A 22,782-nucleotide genomic window follows, 5' to 3' on the forward strand; every position below is an offset into this window, starting at 1 on the left:
CATTTGCTTCTATCCTATATTGGATCTCCTACTTCTAGATCCCATCTCCTTTTTTCTTGGCTTATTCCCGTGTTTTATGAGAATGCCTTATCCAATAACTTTCCATAAAAGAAACATATGAGGGTAGTTGGGGATTATTTTGCCTGTTTTGTTGTTAATTAAAAAGCTTGGGGGGTGTTGAGTTTGAAATCTGGGGTTATAGTGCTTCTTATACAGACTTTCAGCTTACTATCAACTTTTTTCACTTCTTATTTTCTCAGCTTCAGGAGTACCTGCTGTCTCCAATTCCTGTAGCCCAAACTGATTGGCTCCTTGGTTTCTTTCTCTGTAGGCATGTCAACATAATGTCTTCTGTCATTCAGAAGTTCATTCATTTTTTTTTTTTTTCAGGCTTGCCAGTAGAGCTCTTTAGTGGCAATAGACAGTTGCCAGGATGGTAGAATGCTTTCTTTATCCAAAGTACAAAAATAGAGTATCCTATTATATGCTCCTGATAAAAGTCTTTATATGTTTGTAAAATGTTTTTCTGTTCAACTTAACTGTTGTCACAACTGTGTTGTATTGTAGCACTGATACTGTTATTTTAATGGGAATTAATATCTCATTTTTCTAAATTAAAAAAAGTTCTGTTAACTCTAAGACCATTAATGTGTTTATCAGATTAATCTTAGTCTCCCAGGTAACCCTTTGATTTCTCTTGGCAGCTGTGAATAAAATCCAACATGAAGTAATCATAGAGATAGCATTTTAAACCAGGTTAGTTAGTGTAAGCCTAGTAATTTTAAAAAGAGTGGAAGGAAAAACCATAGATTGTGATTTTTAAATTCTCCAATAGAAAACATTCTTTTTCTTAGTAAGTTCTGTTATAAGACTCTTGATTTATTTTCCTCACTTACTTGCTTTTATTGTGGGATTTATTCCAGACTTATTAGACTTCTGGTCTTACAGAATGTTTTCAATATTAGTATGGGTGAAAGAAATGGTAGGGAGCCTAAAGAATAAAGACATAGACGTGAAAGTTCAAAGCCTAAATAGAAATAATTTTTGCATTCATGTTTGTTTTGTTTTATAATCAAAACATTCTAACTTTAGTTATAGTAATTATAAGATATAGAAATTGATGTGGATGAATTATGGTTTTACAACTGCCATTTGGGACTGGGCATGTTTAAAGAATACGCTATCATAACTTCCTGTTTGTTTCCTGATTTATTCTCCCAGCGTCTCTGAGTATTCAATATTTTATTCGATACTTTTCCCAAGCCGGAGAGATTTGAGTTCAGATAGCTTTAGAAAGCTAAAGCTTTCTGAACTTGTAATGAGCACCAAAGGTTGTATGTAAGTGTTGAATCACTAAATTGTTCACCTGAAACTAATAATGCACCGTATGTTAATTGGAATTTAAATAAAAACTTAAAAAAAATAAAGCAGTGTTTCTCAACTTTAATATACAAATGGATTAACTGAAGATCTTATTAAAGTACAGATTCTAAGGTGAGGCCTGAATCTACATTTCTAACAAACTCCCCAAATACTAATGCTAAGAGTCCTTCTGGCCATGACCCAAGTACTACCTTGATATTACAGTAACACAGAATATATAATCTGGCTTAATATATCTATAGCTGTTGAGCTTCTAGAAAGAAGTCAGCGGGAGATGTTGCATTACTCAGCTACTAAGTATACCAGAATAGTATTGGATTTATTGCTTCTTAGAGATTTGATATATTCATTATTTGTAGTATTCTGTTTAGAATGTGCAATTTCAATAATAAACTTTTATTTATTAATTTAAGTTTTAGACATTACAAGCATAACTGTATTTCCCTTGTGTCTTTGAAGAAAACTTTTATCTGCAGTGCACAAATATCTATTATCTATAGTTATTAGTCATTGAGATCCTATTGTGTATACTGTTCTATGCTTATAGAAACCTCAAACCACAGAATATATACATATTTATAACTAGCTTCATTGTATTTATTCCTGTGCAATTAGTTATTAGCAATGAAAGGAGGCTAATGCTTTTTTTTTTTTTTTTAATCTAAATAGCTCAGTCACTAAAAGAATTTGCAAGATTACTCATTGCAGTAGAAGAAGAAAGGAGGAGACTGGTAAGTCCTTTCCCCATTTTTTTAAGAATAAAGCTTTCTTTGGACATACTAGAAGAAAGATGAGACCTTCTCAATTAGACTGATCTATACCAGACCTTATAATCTGATACGTGTACTAAATGTACAGAAGATATTTCTGAATATGATTATCAGTTACTGCTAATGAGATACGCTATTTCTGTTTATCTCATTTGTTCATCAGATGTAAATCATCTTCACTTTGCTTTCCATTTCCTTCAAAGATACTGAATTTTTAATTTACTCTAATTGAGTAAACTTTTAAAAAGCTTCAGTGTTATAATAAAGATACATTTTAAGTATTATTATTTTTTTATTGAAGTTCGATTTGCCAACATATAGTATAACACCTAGTGCATCCGATCAAGTGCCCTCCTTATTGCCCATCACCCAGACAGACCTTCTAAGTATTAAAGACAATTCATGGAAGGAGCAAATAATTTTGCCAGCATGTTGGCAGGAGACTCTCTTTCTTTTTTTTCTTTTTTTTCTTTTTTTTCTTTTCTTTTCTTTTTTCTTTTCTTTTCTTTCTTTTCTTTTCTCTCTTCTCTTCTCTTCTCTTCTCTTTTCTTTTCCTTTTTCTTTTCTTTCTTTTCTTTCTTTCCTTAAGTGTTGAGGAAACTTTCTTCAAAAGGTATATTTCAGTTGGGTTTTAAGGGCTGAGAGAATTTTGCTTGGTTTGGAAGAATGGGGAAAGCATTGTAGGTTGATGTATTAATTTATGTGACAGCATCAGAGCATAGTTGTTTATAATACATTTATTCATTTACCAATATAATTTGTACCATTTTGTTTAAGTATCTTTGAAGGCCTCTGTGATTTCCATTTGTATATGGGAAAAATAGTGGTACATATCCAGTAGGATCGTCATAAAGCATTTGTAGCGGTTAGATACATATAAGCCATTGTGGGAGACAGACCCATTCTGGGGAAGTCACAGAAAGCTTTTTTAATGGAGGTAAATTTGATTCGAGTCTTAAGACTAAACAGTACACTCTTTCAAGTACTTTATGCATAATCCTCACTCCAGTTCTATGAACTATGCAATAGAAGTCCAAGTTTGATGGGGAGATGTAAGTAGGAGGTGTCTTATGGCCCAGAGAGGAGCTGGTAATGAGAATGGGAAAAAGTGGTTAGGAAGATGTGAAAATAAAGTTGTTGATGGTGTGGAGGCCAGAGGAATATATAATCAGGTTGAGTGAGGTGGTTTTTCAAATCCTATGCACGTAGTTCAGGAGAATGATAGGCCAACTAGCATGGGCTATAATTTTAGAAAATGTATTTAAAGAATATGGGAAAGTATGTTGTAGTTTACAAGAGTAAAAAGAGCTAAAGAAATGTTCTTATAGCATTGAAGAAACCTGTTAGATAGCAGGGGAAAGGCCCTTCCTCTGAGATGGGAGGGAAGAAAGAGCATCAGGTGAAATGTGGAACTTTGGGTAGTCAGTTGTTTGGACAGGGGGCAATAGTGTCAGGAAGGCGTGCTCATCTGCTGTAAGAGGAGTTCATAGAAATAGTTTAGAAGGCCAAGAAGGAGCAGGTTATATAAGAGAAAAGGGACGATGGGTTCATGATAATGAGCCATTAAGGTGAACATCATAAATATGTCAAGGGAAGACTAATTACCATGCTTTCCTGGATATTTCAAGCAGTACCCAGAGCCATGGACTGAGCAGTAAAAAGAGCTGAGAGGCCAGATTTAAGTGGTGGGCACGGAGGATATGCTTGATTATAGGCACATGGGTTTGTGTAATATGAAAATGGGTCTTGATTGATTATAGTGATAGCTGAGGCAGGAGATGCCCTTAGAAAGCAGAGAGGGCAAGCACAGCTACTATGCTATGTTGACGGTTCACAGGCAAGCAATAAAAGACATTCTGGGACAGGGAAGTTGTGATCAGGAGTGATAGTTGAAACATGCTGAATTTGGCAGTGGAGCTGGTCCAGTTAGTGATAAAGTTAAGATGTGGCTAAGCAGGAAAATAGGCTTAGGAATCGAGAAGTTATGAGAATTTTGAGGTCATCCCAGATGATGACTGAACAAAAGACAAAGACCAATGAGAAGAAATGGCCGGTGAATGTGGCAGAGTGTCTTATAGGCAGTGGAAATGGAGATTGAAATGCCAGCCCTTAGTCTTTCAGAGATCTTCTTTTCTGTCTTCAGCCATGTTTCTTATGTTAGAGCAAGGAGGAAATTCTGCATTCACGAGTGAAGTCATGTTGTAGGTTTTGATTGCTTTACCTGTTGTTTCAAAGAAGGTCTGAAATAAAGAATGCAAAATAATGAAGAAAAACCTATAGATAAAAGCTTAATGGATTGCATATCCACAAAGATTATGTAAAAGTAATTATTAAACACCCTAAGTACTGGCGTGAGAAATCTTTTCTAGTCACATGATGTCACTACAACTGAAGGTATAGCCAGTAGCAGATTTTGTGCAAAGATGTGCTGAAGAATTTTTCTTTTAAAAATTAGTATTTCATTTAGGAAGTAGAATATTTTAAGTGTACTAAGAGTATAAAGGAGTTCTGTAATTGATAGTTATTTAATTATGTTTTTTTCAGTGATAAGTCCTGATTTATTATATATTATTTGAAGTTGACCAAAATAGAACAGCGACTACATAGACACCTAACAGTTTAATCAAATTCTCTTGTTCCCAGTGATTTACCATACTTAGTAAGATGAATACATCATATAGATAACCTAAAAGTTGTTTGCAGAAAAAAAAAAGCCCAAAGAAATATTGTTTTTTTGAAGAAATGGTACCTCTTTATAGCTTCTTACTAACTTGAAGTATTGAGTTAAAAAATTCTGGGGATCCCTGGGTGGCTCAGTGGTTTAGCACCTGCCTTCGGCCCAGGGCATGATCCTGGAGTCCCGGGATCGAGTCCCACGTCGGGCTCCCTGCATGGAGACTGCTTCTCCCTCTGCCTGTGTCTCTGCCCCTCTCTCTCTCTCTCTCTCTCTGTCTCAAATAAATAAAATCTTAAAAAAAATTCAACTTTTGCCAACTAAAAATGCATAGTTTTAATGTGACAACAAAGTGACTCAGAGATAGTAATAGGAAATATCCATTTCAGAAACTTTTGAGGGTATGTTTATCCTCTCACTTCTTGCTGGAAAAAACATCTTCCAGGATGCAGTTTTTCAAGATGTTGACTGACATCTACCTCAAATATAAGAAGTAATTTAGTAGTCTTTTATGATGGCCTTAGTATAATACTGATTACTTACAGTGAGGATATTGGTATTGATGAGTAGCATGGGCTCTTTTTTTATTTTAAGTGCATCTTTATTTGAAATGTTAGAATTTTTCCCCATAGAATACAGCACTTAAATGATTAGAGATGCCCTAGGTCAGATGTCCTGTTATAAAGACTCAGTCTGTCCCCAGTGCAAGGAGGGGCATCTGAGCCATACAAGTTTCAGTTTCTAGACCGTTAAAGGAACTGCTCTGTACTTTGCATCAACAGTAACTTAGCTGTGCACACACTACCATTTTAGTTCAGGGTATTCAAAATTAATTTGAATAAATACTAACATACAAAGAGAGCATCCTAGGGAGCCATGGAATCCTCATTTGAGGCCTTCCGAAAGAGATCGTGGTAACCTCTTTTTTGTTATTTGTATTGAAGCACTGAATTTGACTCTTCAGGCCTTTGGATTTGACATTCCCTCTCGCTGAGACCCTGGAACCACACTCTACCCATCATCTTTCCTTCTCAATACTCACCCTCTCGTTCCCTTGTTCTTTTTCCCCACTGGCTTTCTTTCTACTCCCCTAAATGTGTTGCTACAAGCTTCTTTTGGACTTAAACCTTTGCACTTGTCCTTTCTCTGCCTTGTCCTGATCCATATCCTCTCAAGACTGGTTCCATCTTGTCATTCAGACTTGAGCTCATATACTCCACTGGGGGTCTGCATTTTCCATATAGCCTAAATTAGTGCCCTTTAATCCTTGTGCATTGTGACAGAAATACCTGCTCTCATGCAGCTTGCATTCTACTGGGCAAACATTAAACAAATGATTTCTGTTGGTGTTGAGTGCTAAAAAGAAAAATAATGCAGCTGGTAGAGGATCCTGACACTTACTGAGGTGAAGGAAGAGATAGGGAAAAATAGTTATGATTTTGAATCTATTTAGGTGCCTCTTGGCTATCTAAGTCACCTTGTCTAGGGAGCAGCTGGATATATGAATCTGGAGTTCAGGGGAACACATACATTTTGCAGTTGCTGACATACAGGGGATTTAAAGCTATGGGAATGTATGAGATTATCCAGTCTTTGAGTGTGTAGACAGAAGAGAAGAGGTGGGAGGATTGAGTCCTGGGGTGCCGTGAGTCCAGACTTTGGTCAGATGAGATAGAATCAACAAGGAGATTTAGATCAATAGGAGAACCAGGAGAAAGCTTTTGGACTGCTTGCTCAAAGTCTCATATTTTCACTTGGCTATACTGAGATGTAGGATGATATTGAAGGGAAAGGTATAGCATATAGACCCAGAGAATGCAGGGTTCTTCAGATCGGAGGGTCCAGATCTAACCTGTCCTATACTGCTCCTCTCTCCCTTCCCCCGCCTCTTGACACATGTGGACTATGTGTATAGCAGTATAGACATTTTTTTCTTAGTTGTATCTTTGTCACCATTTGAGGAAGCCTCCGTTTCAGAATATTTTAGCTCTTGTTTATCTTGAAGAATTTGTACAGATGAACTTATTTCTTATAGTTTCCATTTTGATTAATATAAGAAACTAATTACTTATTTTAACCATTACTACCCACAACATTCACATTTGACCTCTGTCAATTATAAATTTTGCTTTAGGTTTCCCAGGATTTATATTCTTTCTATTCACTGCTCAGATCAGTCTTTTTTATACTCATGTAGTGGTAATACTTTCCTCCACTGGGCTAGGTGTCTGGGTATTACTTTGGAACAAAAACATTCTTGAGGGACTGGGAGGGGAAATTTACAACCTTAGCAGTTGTTTCTTTTATAAGAATATTAAAATCTTTATTTTTCTTTTCTTACATTTTTCTAAAGTACAAGCAATCCAACCTAAGGATTAATAAAGGATAAAGTCAAACGTGTCCTTTCTTTCTTTAGGTTCCAACAAAATCAGATCTTTATTTAAAAAAGAAAAAATATGCTAGAAATGTGAATTACTTGGTGGTTATTGACACAAGATTTTGAGTTGTTATGAGTCTCAGATATTTAAAAAATATGTGATACCTAATATGTTAGACACTTGTCATATGTGACTACTGAGCACCTGAAGTGTGTTAGTTTTTATGTAGTTTGTATCATATTTCTGTTGGGAGGCTGTAGGTGGTAACTGACCTGGGGCCTTTTCAAGGTACCAGGCACTGCTATGGTTGCTTCATATTTTTAACTAATCTGTTTTCAGCAACCCTCTGAGGTGTATGCTATTAATATGCCCAATTTAAAGAAGAGCAAGCTCAAAGACGCATAGCTAATAAGTAGTATTGCGAGGGTTTAAAACCAGGCTGTTCGGTTATAGAGCCTTCGCATAATCCACAATATTACAAACTAAGGCTCTGTTTTAATTAAAAATTGGATAATAACAATAGCAAACATGTGTTGTTAATATAGTATGTGAGATGCTCTGGTGAGTGTTTTAGGTATATTATTTTATATCTTACAAAAATTAGGGACGAGCACAGGCATTATGCATTTTGAAATTAGATTAATTTTCAAATTTTTCATCATATTTAAACAGGCATATATTTCATCAAAAACTCAATCCATCACCCAATTGATATTTTCCACATCAAATTTTGGCATGTGGAACCCCAAAATATGCACTAAACCTATTTAAGTTCCCTCCCCCACCCTTTACCTGCTCCCCTACTCCCATCACAATCTTCAAATCAAGGATTCACAGAATTGGAGAATGTTTTAAATGTCAAAAATTTCATGTCATATTTTTCTTGATTAAATGTGATTTCCTTTTGCCATAAATGTTTGCATTGCTCATAACCCATCAGTAGGTAAGGTCAATTAATCCTTGAGTTTCTGTCATTGGTACTGTTATATACTAAATCCAATGGTCTGTGAAGTAACCCAGTTACTTTTATTATCTCAGATAAATGAAGCATAGTATGCTAACATTCTACATGCATGACTATTGATTATATTTCTGGTATATTGTAGGTTAACTTTTATTGGAAACAAACTTTGGGTGTTTTGGGCTATACACCAATATTTTTATACTGTGATTTCACTTGAAATAAAAAAAAAAGCCATTTCAATGTTCTCCATGTACAAAGTTCTGATTTTCACATTTATTGAATTGCAGACATTCCCTGTGATTTCCATTATTTGGTGAAATACTAAGGTAGACTTGAGAAGTGGCAGATAACACACAATTCAGCATGGCTGCAACACTAGTAGATTTAATTTTTTGTTGATCAACAGTTCTAGTACTCATTTGTATTTTTTAAAGTGTGCAAAGTCCTTTTTTTTTAAGATTTTGTTTATTTATTCATGAGAGACACAGAGGGAGAGAAAGGGAGAGAGAGAGAGAGAGAGAAGAGAAGAGAGAGGCAGAGACGTGGACAGAAGGAGAAGCAGGCTCCATGCAGGGAGCCCAACGTGGGACTTGATCCCAGGATTCCAGGATCACCCCCTGGGCCGAAGGCAGGCGCTAAACCACTGGGCCACTCAGGGATCCCCAAAGTACTTTTTTATACACTTTTATTTTATCTTTACCGCAACCTGAAACTGAGCTCAGACTGTAAATGAGTTATTCTAGATAGTACATACCAGTAGTAAAGGACAGAGCTGAAGATATTGATTGACCAAAATTTAGTAGTGTTTAACACATACAGAAAAAGAAAAGTTGGTTGTTGAGAGTTATCACAGCTTCTTATTTATCATTTTTCAGATTAAGTTCATTATGGACTAGTATAAGAGAAACTTTCTTTGAGTAAAATTCATTAATTCAGTATGAAGGGCTTGAATAGGGTAATTCCTAGGATTTCAGAAAATACTTCAAAGTGTTCATACTTAGGAATTATGTCTTTTGATTTTAAATTGAAAAAGACTTAGGACACTTAGAGGGAAATGTTTGTCAAAGTTTTTCTTAAATCATTTTAGAGATTTTTCTTTTATTTATTCATGAGAGACACAGAGAGAGAGGCAGAGACACAGGCAGAGGGAGAAGCAGGCTCCCTCCATGGAACCTGATGCGAGACTTGAACCCAGGACCCCAGGATCATGACCTGAGCCAAAGGCAGATGCTCACACTGAGCCATGCAGGCATCCCTGTCAAAATTCTAAAATTTTCTTTTAATAGGCATGATATAGTAGTCAGACAGTGAAGCCTACCCTGGCAGGCTGCTTTTTAGTTATTTTGTTGCTCATTGATCTTTCTATCCCAGAGTATAAGAAAGAGGGATAAAATAGATAAATCTGAGACTCGATGATCTTGTTCCTTATTAGCTCTTGAAAAAGAATACTTAGAAAGAAGGTTGTGGGGCAAGCCCGGGTGGTGCAGCGGTTTAGCGCTGCCTGCAGCCTGGGGTGTGATCCTGGAGACCCGGAATCGGGTCCCACGTTGGGCTCCTTGCATGGGGCCTGCTTCTCCCTCTGACTTTGTCTCTGCCTCTCTCTCTCTCTCTCTGTCTCTCATGAATAAATAAATAAAACCTTTTTTTTTTTTTTTTTTTTTTAAAGAAGGTTGTGTTTTCCTTAGTAAAATTAAGGTTTACCTGCCTTTAGAAGTACTGCTGTCATGGCTAGCTGTCAGCCAAGGGAAATTAGCTGGTGCAAATTTAAAAATCTATGTGTATTTTGGAATATCAGTTTCACAAATATCTGGGTATGATTTTTGTGTACATGTGTGTGATTGGTGCCATTCTCACAGCTGGCATTTCTTGGGTATATGTCAAATTCCTAGATTTAAAGATTTATAAATGAATATCTGATAGTAGGCATCCAGTCTTTGTTTTTTTGTGTTACACAAGATCCCTCTATTTTTTTTTTTTTTTTAAGATCAACCTTGACTGTATGGAAGGAATTAAAGGGAACTTTTCTATCAGATAGTTCTATTTGAAAAGCAATTAATTTAAAATAGGATACTTGGATTAAAAAAAAAACAAACAAACTTTCACATGGTTTTTCAGCCAAGATACAAACTGGAATTGAAGATTTCCTTTTTTGTCTGGCTACTATGGCATGATTCTTTAGATGTGAAGTTTTCTGTTGCTTAGGGCTGTCACTATTCATATAAGCTACAATAGCCTGCTGCTGGACACAGCGCCTGTGCTGCCCATCTCTTTCCTCCCATCTCTAGTTCTTGCATCTTCCTGTCTCTGTCATTTATCTCAGCTGTATAGGCTGCTTTACTTTGTTATCTTCTAATATCATATCATGTTGAAATCTTTCTATTTTCACTTTGTACTTTCAAAAATACCTTTACTCTGATGTTGGCCATCATTTCTCATTGATATACTTGGAGATATGCTAGTTTTTCCTACATTTATAAACCATGTTCTGATTTTTTTGACAGGATGTACAAAGATACTTTAATATTATAAAGGATGAGTATATAGAATGTCATTGTGTAATAGCCCCACAAAAGTTTTTTAAGACCTGGATGGTGCATTTAATTTTATAAGGCAGAGAAAATAAACCTAAGTAGAAGTAAAGTAGACTAGAAAAACATTGATAAAAGAGATCATGAAGGGAAATCTTAAATCATGTAACAAAGTTATGAATGGTTGGGAAATATCAGTTGACAGACTAACCAGATACTCAAAAATAAGAGGTTGAAGTATTCTTCATTGTATTCTTTCTATTCATTCTTCAAGTATTCTTCATTCTTCATTCTTCATTTTGTCTTTATTTGTAGAATTAAACCATAGTCACAGTGTTTATGTAGTACCAAAGAGGTCGCAAGTTTAATTACCATTAGGATAAAAGAGAATGAAGGCTTTTTTAAAAAAACTGAGATAATCATAAATTCACACACGATTATAAAGAATAATACAGAAATTGGGTGTATCGTTTATCCAATTTCTCTTAATGTTAACATTTTGTAAAATCAAAGTATAATAGCTTACTATATTTTACATAAATTATAATATTAATTAAAAGTAACAGATTATTCAGAAACTTGCCATTTGTCTTAGAATTCATAATTGAAATACAAAATCTGTTAGTGGATTCTTATCAAGATGCCTTGTGTTATTTCACATTGAGATTTGTTATTTGTGTGTCAACCAGGCTACTCATTTGTAAGGCAAATAGAAAATTGGTGGTAAAGACACTCTGGGTATTTCATTTATCCATGGGAAACACCATGTTGCATGTGAGATTCTGGAGCAACTAGAATCATAGACTCGGATGCCTCTAAGAGGCTTTTTGTCTCTTTCATTTGTTTGTCAGCTTCATTCTTAGATGGCTTCCTCCACAAGATGAGTCATAAACACTGCCACTGTACCTTGCAGGAGTTCTTTCTGGAGGGGCCTGTCTAGTTCCCCTTGGTAAATTCAAAAAACAAAAACAAAAACCAACTTTAAAATGAACTCTTCTGATTGGCTCAGTCCAGGTCACTTAAAGACCGTTGACCAATCACTCAGGACCAAGGGGACAGAGTGTGTTGCATGTGTTCCTTTGAATATTAGGACTATTTTCAGACACAAGGGAATTATTGTGATTTGGAAATTACCCAACTCTTGGATATTACAGCATAGTAATGGCCTTAAAAAAGTTTCCAGTTAACATTGTCATGTGAACAGAATAGTATGATAGTGCATTGTGTCTGAAATTTTACAGGACTCGGAAAACACTATGTCCATTCATCCAAACAATAGAAACATTCACTTTAAAAAGCAGGAAACAGACAAGGATGTACACTATTCCTCCTTAAATTCTATATTGTTTTGGAAGGCCCAAGTCTGTGGAGTAAAATAAAACCAATGGCATAAAAGGTGTAAGACTTAATTTAGTTTATTTCATTGTGTCATTTCTTGATATGATTATCTCACATAGAAAATTCTAAATCTATACAGAATTTGTTAGAAATAAGAGTCTAGCCAGGTTGATAGTCATAAATTACATTGTGGTACACAACTTCAACTTGCAGCAAAAGAATGACTTAGGAATAACTCAGCAAAGGATGTGTAGGACTTTTGTGTGTGAAATCATAAACCTTTATTTTAAGATATTAAAGGAAAACTAAATAGAAAAAGTTCATAGTGAATCAGAAAAGGAATGATTTTAGCCAGCTGTACTAAAAGAGACAAGAGAATTTACTGTAACAATCTAACTTACAGAAATTTGATTAACTTGTCACTAGTGTAGTGGTAAACCACAGGCTGCTCCTAAAGATAGTATATTAACTTTTTTCATTTGGGAGTGTGGTTACTCTATGAGGACCTCACTTTAACCATATTTCCAGACATCTGCCAAACTTTTGGATCTTTCAGACAATTTCAACAGTAGAAACCCTGAAAAACGGGTGTACTCTTCATTTCTATAACCATATCTAGCTATATGGCAGAAAAGTGCTCTGCATAGTAATTGCTGTGTTTCTGTTAAAGTCTCTCATGGCAAAATAAAATATCCCCACTGATCTGGGATTTTTCATTCTGTTCACTGTATATTCCATCCACAGTGTAATTTCTGTGCACCACATAGAATACTACTGAAGTGATGCAAACAAAATGCATTTTTGTTGTCAACATGAAACCAGAATGCAAAGTTGAGAAAGTCTCAATTCCAGTCTCAATTGATGAATTGATGACATCAAGTAAAGCCCTAAGATCCTTAGGATTTTTTCTTTTTTCTTTCTTTCTGTTCTGCTTTTCCCAAAGTGTAGAACAGAAACTACCAGCAATATGTTAGATATTAAGTATTATATGAATGGACATCTTATATTTTAGTAGTTCCATATTTATTTTAATGTGGATTTAATACAAATATTGCTTTGGAGGAAACTTAGTAGAAGAAGTGAATCAGTTTATAAAATGTGGGACATGGATATGGCCAAAATCATGGATATGGCATGTGAATGAGTGACATCTGGGAATCCATGGAGTAGATGGGATATATATGCTTTAAGTGCCTTTCATTTTGATTGTCTTCTGTGACTATATACAGAACATTGTCAACAACTACCTCCAAGTTTACTACCTCATTTGTGGAGCTTATATCAAAACAACAACCTCACCAAAACCCAGAACTATCTCATTTCTTTTTAGTTTCTTCTGAAAGAATAAGCATTCATATAGTGAACACATTAATGATAGGTTAATTCAGATACTACTTATATCTTATGCTGAAAGATCGAAGCTCTAAATTGTAGAATTTAGGTACCTTTATAGGAAAGCAGCTGTAGACCAGTATGCATAGCATAGTTTAATTTTTATTTACAAAACAATAATTCTATAACCTTCTACATTACTATCTTTCCCAACTATTTCAACAATTTATTCAAATATATTTTGATCTCCAGGAGCTGAGTACAGAGCTGTGGGCAAAAAGTTTCTGTCTTCTAGTTGGCAGAGATAGACATACCAAATAAGTAAGTCAGTGTGTATTACCAGTTAATAATAGGTACTCTGGAAAAATAAAGGTGAACGAGGATAGGAGGTGAGGCCTGTTTTAATGGTGTTGGTGTGTAATTGGAGGGTTATAAGTGTGTTTTAATGTAGGGTAGTCAGAGAAGACTTCAGTGATTATGGTCACTGAAGCAGAGACCAGACAAAAGAAAGAGCAGTTAGTCCTGCAAGTCTCTGAAGGGAGTGCTTTTAGAGGAGGTCACAGAACTCAGTATCAAGTGCAAAGACCCTGAGGCTGGAGAGTATTTGGGGTATTTAAGGAACAGCTTAGAAGAAGCCAATACAGTTAAAGCAAAGGAGCAAATGTGAAAATGAGAAGAGATGAGGTGGGATGGAGTGGAGTGATGGGGGGATGTGAAGAGTATGGAGGGTCCTGCAAGGAGCTGGACTTTTGTTCTATGGAAGGGTCTTTCAGCAGAAGAATGGCAGGAACTGATCAAGAATTTTAAAGGATTACCCTGACTGTTACGTTGACTACAGATGATAGAGAATAAGACTGAATACTTACCTCTTAACTGGGGATACCACTCAGGAAGCTACTTGGGTTATTTCATTAGGTAAAAGACTATGGTGACTTGCATCCGGATGAAAGTGATAGAAGTGATCAGATTCTGGCTTATGTGTAGATAATACCAGTAGGATTTGGTGATTGATCAACTATGGATTGTGGGAGAGATGAGGCCACTATGTTTCATAGGAGTGGTTTCTCTACCTCAGTACTATTGACATTTTGGACCAGATAAATTTTTCTGAGGGACTTCTGTCCTGTGCATTGTATCATGTTTAGAGACTTCTCTGGCCTCTACACTCTTCATGTATTCCTAACCCCATACCACCGCCCCCACTGCCAAGTTACAGCAACCAAAAATGTCTTCAGACATTTTGTCCCTTAGGGGGCAAAGCCAACCTGCTGAAAACCACTTACTCAGATTTTTATCCTGATAGGGATCCTTAGGTGGAATGGTCATGGTGGGGGACAGGTATGTATAGTGGGTATTCTCCAGAATTTCATTTCAGACATATTTAAGTATTAGCCAGTCAGCTGGACCTGTTGAGTAAGGAGTCAGGAGAAGTCAGGGCTATAAAAGAAATTTGGCAATCATCAATATATAAGTGGTATTTAAATTCACTGGAGGTTGGATGAGATTATACTGAGAATGAGAGTATTAAGTAAAGGGGTGAAGTTTAATTGACAAAATTGTAAATATATAATGAATATAGTGGTTCCATGAAGAGAATACCTAAGAGTGACATTAATATTAACAACTTTGAAAAAATATATTAATAACTTTGTGTTTTTCAAAAATTATGGTAAAATATATGTTATTTAGTTTACCATCTTACCCATTTTTTAAGTGTGCAGTTTAGTAGTAAGTATATTCATTATTGTGTAGCCAGTCTGCAGAACTTTATCATCTTGCAAACCTGAAACTCTGTGCCCATTAAACAACTCCCCAGTTCCCCTTCCCTCAACTCCCGACTGCCATCATTCTACTTTTCTATTTCTATGAATTCAACTACTTTAGATACTGCATGTAAGTGGAATCATACAATATTTGCTTTTTGTGACTGGCTTCTTTCACTTCACGTAACGCGCTGAAGGTTTGTCCATGTCGTAGTATGTGTTGGAATTTATTTCCTTTTTAAGACTGAAGAATAACCCTATGTGTGTGTATATTTCACATTTTGTTTATCCATCTGTTGGTGGATACTTGGATTGTTTGCACCTACTGCCTATGGTGAATAATGATGGTATGCATGTGGGTGTGTAAAATATCTTTTCGAGACCCTTCTTTCAGTCCCTGTTAATTTTTTGAGGAGCCATCACATGTTACCCACAGAAGCCAGCCCATTTTACAATCCCACCACCTTTGCACAAGCTTCCAATTTTTCTATATCCTACTTAACATCTCCCCTAACACTTGGCTGTTTCCTGATTTGTTGATAGAAGCCATCCTAATGGGTGTGACAACTTTGGGGTTTGGGGCGGGCAAGTATGTATGCTTTATATCCGTGAATTTAAAAGGTCAATGAATGTTTTAAAGTAACAGGAAACGTATTTCAGAAGACACTGATGAAGAACATACATTATGGTAGGGCAGAAAATGCCAGACATCACCTTTTTTTTTTTCTCTACGTGTTTTAAGTTGTTAAATGATCAAGAATGATGATTGTTTTGGCAACAAGTGTATAATCTAAGGTATGTTTATACACTGGATAATTCAGTCATTTGAAGGTTCGTTATTTTAATTGGTAACAGTTAGGTAACAGTAATCTTCTTTACCTTTTGTTCTTTTTCAGGCAAATGTTTAAAAAAAAGGTTTTACTGCCAGATCCAGAAAATGAGAATAGTTTAATATTTTCATGTAGACTTCTCTTAATTTTATAACTGGAGCTTGAAAGGAGGTGAGATGAGCCACAGTGGATGGATGATAAAACTGAGAGTTTAGGTAGCTTCATAGAGTTTCATCATTGCCTTGTTAAGCAATCTGATAGCATGCAGAGAGCTAGGCCTAGAACAAAAGAAAGATAAAGTTCAGCATCTCTGTCCTCTACGCACTAAATACTGATAAGAGACTTCTGACCCAATGCCCCCAGCTCGGATAAGCCAGAATGTCTCCAGACATTGCCAGACATCCCCAGTTGAGAACCCCTGGATTAGTGTGTTTACTGGGGACCCATTTCTAGTGTATTTTGTAGGATGTCCCTTGATGTTATCTGATTTATAGTTAATTCAGGGTGCTTACTGGTCTTCTAGATGTAATAAGCTCTCAAGATAGGGGTGGTTTCTTGTCTTTATTCTCTTTAATGCCTAAATGTTATTTTTTGGTAGTAAGTTGAAGCTCAGGAAATTGTTGCTGAATTGAATTCAGATGAAGTATATTTGTATAATTAATGTTGCTTAACCTCTTCTGATGTCACTCTTGCACATTCTTATTTAATCCTTGCATCCACTGTTTGAGCTAAGTTCTATTATCCTACTTTTATAAATGAAAAATTGAGGCCTGTGTATTGATGTTTATAAGTAGCAGAACTGAAAAACCAACCTGTATGCAGAAGTGCAGCTCTTAAGCACACAATAGACTGCTTGCTTCTCTAGCTGTTTTCATCCTCAACAATTTGCAGGGCCTTGAATGAGGTCTTTGGTTAGTGAGTACTGATATAGTTCATAGAACCAAAGCAGTATTATAATCATCTGTCTATAGGAATGTCATCAGAATTCCAGCTTGGCATATCATTTATTGCTTTCATGAAGTAATTTCATAAGTTACAAACCATTCATACTGGCTTCACTAGACTAAGAATGGGTCTAACATGGGGAGACCGTAAGCAAAGAGAATTATATTGCCTGAAAAAGGCTAGGTATGCCTGCTGATTTACCCCCGACTGCATGTCTGCCTGTTTCTGCCACCCTCCTTCTTCTAGAGTTATCTGGTTCCCTTTAATTTTGTTAGCTTCTTGGCCAAGCCAGGACTAGCTTGTGTAAATGCAGTCACCTATTAACCCATTACTCACCCATTATCCTTGTCATCTGATGGCCTCTGTGCTATAATGAATATTGTAGGGAATGAGTAAGAGAAGTGTCCTCTCCCCAGGTACTGTTATTGGTGGAGATGTATGTAAGTAGCATCAGTGATGCACCAACTGATGAAAGCAAGAAAAGCTGCACAGGTAAAGTGTTAGGGAACTCAGAGGAGGGAGAAATTACTTTTAATTGAAAGGATTTAGAAAGGCCTTTGTGGAAGAGACTAGCATTTGTACCAGATCTAAACTAAACTTTGGGGTTTGGGGCGGGCAAGTATGTATGCTGACATATGCCAGCATTTGTACCAGATCTAAACTAAACTTTGGGGTTTGGGGCGGGCAAGTATGTATGCTGACATATGCCAGCAACAGCAGGTGGAGAAGAAGAGGAGAGGAGGAAAGCTAATGTCAAGTGACAGATGTGAAGTATAGAGAGAAAAGGACTGTTCAGCTGGGCTACCTGTTCCTGGAGTGAGTATTGGAGAATGTATTCCTCAAAAGGATAAAATTTAATTGTGCTTTTGTAAATTAGAACTTGTTTGTAAACAGGAAAATGCAAGGCAGACCGATAAGTCCTGTGTGTCCTGGTTCAAGCTCAAGGTGGTATGGTTCTTTGGTTTGTGGAAAGTTTTGTCTAGTTGGAACTATCTGAGAAAGCTGATCCTTGACAGTTGGTTAAAATTTCAGCCACATGACCACATACAGGTGGCAGAAAAAGCACTGCAATAGGAAAGCGAACATGAGCACATATTAGGGGATGTGACAACATGAGTTGCTTTAGAGGGGAAAACTTGGTTTGAGTGATAAGGGTAGAATTTAAAAAAAAAATCCATGTTATAGAAAACCTAGAAGTTAGGTAAAGAGTTTGGACATAGTTCAGAAGACAGTAGTAGAACTTCAGTTAGTGTTTGTAAGTTAGTCATTAGAGGTGGAGGACTTGGTATGTTACTCCCTCAAAAGCAGGGCTTTGATTCATTTTTGCATTAATAACATTAGCAAGGGACCTGGATTAATAAATGCATACTGAATAAACCTATTTTATTGGTAGTGATATAGGGCTTTTGTATTAATGCTGAGAGGAAATGAGGTCCTAAATGATAGGTCTACTATTATTATAGTTGGAGAGAGTGAGAGGTGGAAGCAAAGAATGTGTGGAAATAGAATGGAAGAGGCACCGGATTGTGTGGGAGTGAAGGGCATCAGAGACAAAAGAGATGGATGTGGCAGTGAGTTACTCTGAGAATGGCAGTGTTAGTGGAGGTAAGGCTGAATGGGGGAGAGTGGGGAAATGTGTTGAGTTTTGCTTGGGATATTTTAGGAGAGGCAGCATAACATAATGGTTAAAAACATAGAATATGAAATCAGTGTATCTGCCTGTCATTAGCTGTGTATGACCTTGGGCACATGACTGTAACATGTGTATGTTTCAGTTTCCTCGTTAATAATAGAATAACAACCTTCCCACTGTAGAATATTTATGGGAATTAACTGAATTAGTATTTATAAAACTCTTAGAACAGTACAGGCTACATTAAGTCCGTATAATTATTTTTTAAATAAAATCAGATTACTATGGAGCTTTTCAAATCTATATCCAAATGCAGAATAATGAAGGGGTTTAAGGTTAGAACATGAATAGCTTGATTTTTAAGCCCAGGAACTACTTTATCCCCTCTTGATATTCAGGAATTCTTGATTTAAGAATATTAAGAGTATTCCTCTTGAGTTTTAGTACTGCTTTTCCATCCCTGGCATTTGCCATTTTTTGAATACAGACCCCATATTGACTCCTACTTCTGGGTTATTAGGTATTCCAAGGTAGAGTTAGAACAGGGTAAGCCAGAAACAGATGAAGACCAAAGTCACTATGTGATGTCCTTGATATGTTTCAAGGCTGCAAAGGCCAGTATTTGCCCAGTTGTTAAATGATGTCACTTGGTGTTCTCATCTGCAGAGGGTCTCTTGAATGTGCTTTGCCACCATTTGTAATGTTACCAAGAGAATAAGAAAGCATCTATTTACATTTCTTTGGAAAGTTTTTTTTTAATAAATTAATTTTTATTGGTGTTCAATTTACCAACATACAGAATAACACCCAGTGCTCATCCCGTCAAGTGTCCCCCTCAGTGCCCGTCACCCATTCACAGTCACCCCTCGCCCTGCTCCCCTTCCACCACCCCTAGTTCATTTCCCAGAGTTAGGAGTCTTTATGTTCTGTCTCCCTTTCTGATATTTTAAAGAGACTTTAATGGTTGCCTGGATGGCTCAGTTGGTCGAGTCCAACTCTTGATTTCGGCCCAGGTCATGATCTCAGGGTCCTCAGATTGAGCCTGGAGTCACACTCCACAATGGGCTGTGGAGCCTGCTGAAGATTTTCTCTTCTCTCTCTCCATTTGTCCCTCCCCCCATCTAAAAAATGATAAAAATAAGTAAACTTTAAAAAGATAAAACTTGAATCAAATCATTCTTTAAGAAGACTCTCCATTTTAAGAAGGCAAACAAATTGTTAAATCATTATTATAGCTAATGAATCAGTTTATGCTGTTATATTTATGATATTGCATAGTAATATTTTGGTTTTATTTAAAAAAAAAGAAAGAATGAAAGAACGAAAGAAAGAAAAGAAAAAGAAGAGTTCCATAATAGTAGACTGGAACCATGAGCACAGTTTCACATCTTTTTAGTAGGTAGAGGCATGGAGTGGTTACTTTATTACTTTAGTAATATATTATTACAAAATAATATATTATTTTGAGGGGTGCATCTTCATCTTGAAATATCAATGTAGTTGTTAATTTCAGTATTGGTTTAGTGCATAAAGGTTCACTTTATGATCCAGGAATATGTTTGTAACAAATGTACCCAAGTCTGTTCTGGAACAGAAGTATTCAGTCATTAGGTTTTTGTTTGTTTTAAATTAAATGGTTTTTTTTTCCAGCTCTCTGGAGAGATGTGAGAAAAGGATCTGACTTAGCCTTGGGGTAAGGCTTACTGTCAACTTATATAGAAAAGCCCAGTGTAAACATGAAGCATTTAGAAAACACTGATTTGTTGAACTGTGATGTTAAGTACAAAGGGGAATCTTAGAGGTTGAAAGAGATGGGTATAGAATGAAATACTCAGACCTTGTGGTAACCAAGACTGGGTGGATTTTGGTTTGGAGAAAACAGGTAGATTCGAGGCTCTTTCAGGTTGGAGGAGCTAAGGCCCTGAGTAAGCAGGGAACCTGTTGATATATATAAATAGTAAAGAGGTTTGTCTCATGGAGCAAAGTGTAGGCAAGGGAAAGCAATGGGAAATATGACTAGAGCAAGGCTTTGTTTTGTAGTTTGGAAATGCTATCTCTTAGTTTCCAGAAAATCAAATTTCAAGTGCTGGTGAGCTGTTGAGGGAAGGGAGAAGTAGCATGACTTTTGGCAGCCTGTTCAAAATGAGGAACAATCTTCCCATTTTTCTATCAGTAGGAGTAAAATGTGGCTTTAAATTAGCGTTTGTGTGTCTAGGCAAGTTATATTCCTTCCCTACCCCCTCAAAAAAAAAAAAAAAATCAAGTAAAAGAAAACCAAAGAAGGATCCCTGGGTGGCGCAGCGGTTTGGCGCCTGCCTTTGGCCTGGGGCATGATCCTGGAGACCCAGGATTGAATCCCACGTCGGGCTCCCGGTGCATGGAGCCTGCTTCTCCCTCTGCCTGTGTCTCTGCCTCTCTCTCTCTGTGTGACTATCATAAATAAATTAAAAAAAAATAAAAGAAAAAAAAAAAAAAGAAAACCAAAGAAACAGCAGACATCTTTTCTCCTTTTATTGCCTTTAAAAAAAAATTCAACTTAGTTCTTTTTCATTAACTTATGTTTCTCCTTGATAGTCTCTTCCTACATATTTACGTTTCCTTTCAGTGTACTTGAAGCAATAGTTTATTATAACTGAACATCTTGAGCAGTGTGTATGTGTATTCATTCTAATTTTACTGTAATCAAAACCAAATTCATGAGTGGTAAATGATGGTTTTATTTCTAGTGACTCTAGATTTAAATCACTTTCAGAGCAAAATTGTATTTTTCTCCTGATTTATTAATCTAGATAGGAGATGCTACCCATGTGAATATCCAGTGACTATCCTTGAGGCAGAGAAATGTATGAGTAAAACAGTCATTAGTGTGAAGTTGCCTTACCATTTTCCCAGAGGTAATCCTTCCACAGGACTCAGGGTCAAAAACCCTGTCTAGAGTGTGGCATTTGATCTTCTTGGAGTTGAGGACACGATTCACTACTTACACAGAACACAAATGCTTTCAGTAATTTGGCTCTGCAATAAAAACTTGGAATTTCCTTAAAGTACAACCTTAATTCAGTTTGAGTTCATTTGTAAAGTTTAGGGTGTATCTTTAGCCTTAGGAATTTCTGATGGTTGAATATTTCTCCGTATTTTTTCACATTTATATTTCTAACATCAGTGCCTAGATACATTTCTGTTGAATCACTGGTGGATTGTAGGCGCGGGTGGTGGGGTAAGTACATCACGTTTTTAGTCACCTTTTATAATGGTAATAAATAAAACTGATTACTATTAATTTTGGTGTCATTTTCCACAAGATGTTTTTCATGTTAAAACAGAACAAAACATTAGTTAATTGAATCTTTCAAATTTCCTTCTGAAAACTCTTCATCCTTCAATTTCCTCAGCCATGGTGGAAATGATTAAATTATATCTACGCTGTGAACTGTGGTGATTTAATCTGAAGACTTCCAGATGTTTTCAGAAGAATCATCTTCTATCATTATGAAATGCTTTGCTCTGTGCCCATGTGGATTGTGTGGTCTCATTCTATGTTGTGTACAGTTTTCTTTTTTCAAACAGAGCAGAAAATTTTGCAATTCACAAATGGGATTATTTATGACCAAAGGGTGGGACATCTTCAGACAATTTAGTAGCAACAGAAACTAACCTCCAAGAATGAATTAACACCTTTATCTGTGCATACCAGTCTATGATACAAAAACTATGAATCTTTTTGGTTAGCCAAAAGTGAGTGAAGGTGAAAGATGATTTCAGAAGTGGAACGCTTGCTAGTCCTCTCATTTGATAGAGGAGCAGTCTGGCATCCAGATAGGTGACAGGCACACAGCTGGTGGGAGAGTTATAGCCATGACTGGAGCCACCAGTTTTCCAACTCTGATGCTTAGTCTGGTTATCTCCCCACAGTACCATACTGTTTCAAAGCTCTCTTTTCTTCCCAGCAAACGATAGCAAATTAAATTTAAATCCTAAGCTTGGAAGCCCAGACAGTAAGTAGGTTCACACCAAAATCTTTTTGATGAAGAAAGAATTAGAAACCAACATATTTCTTTTACGTCAAGGACTGCAGTTTGCTCATTTCATTTCATTTTTACGTAAACCCTGAAAGACAATTTGCAGAGTTTTTTTTTTTGTTCTACCTTTTCCTCAGGCTTCTCTGAGTTGATGGTGAACAACCTCTTTCTCCAGGGGCTTTTCTGGAAAAGGACTTTTTGGAGCTCTCTTAGTAACTAGAGTTA

General features: G+C 36.3%; 1 protein-coding gene across 8 annotated transcripts in view; it reads left to right on the plus strand.

Moving 5' to 3' along the window:
* ARHGAP42 (Rho GTPase activating protein 42) overlaps positions 1 to 22,782 on the plus strand; it is a 280,896-nt gene that overhangs the window by 85,285 nt on the left and 172,829 nt on the right. For all 8 annotated transcript variants that reach the window (XM_072726273.1, XM_072726275.1, XM_072726272.1 and 5 more), the window contains one exon: positions 2,053 to 2,114. In XM_072726273.1, the coding sequence (XP_072582374.1) occupies positions 2,053 to 2,114 (62 nt within the window). The remainder of the gene's footprint in view (positions 1 to 2,052; positions 2,115 to 22,782) is intronic.

This window comes from Vulpes vulpes, chromosome 11 (assembly GCF_048418805.1).
Source record: "Vulpes vulpes isolate BD-2025 chromosome 11, VulVul3, whole genome shotgun sequence".
Taxonomy (NCBI): domain Eukaryota; kingdom Metazoa; phylum Chordata; class Mammalia; order Carnivora; family Canidae; genus Vulpes; species Vulpes vulpes.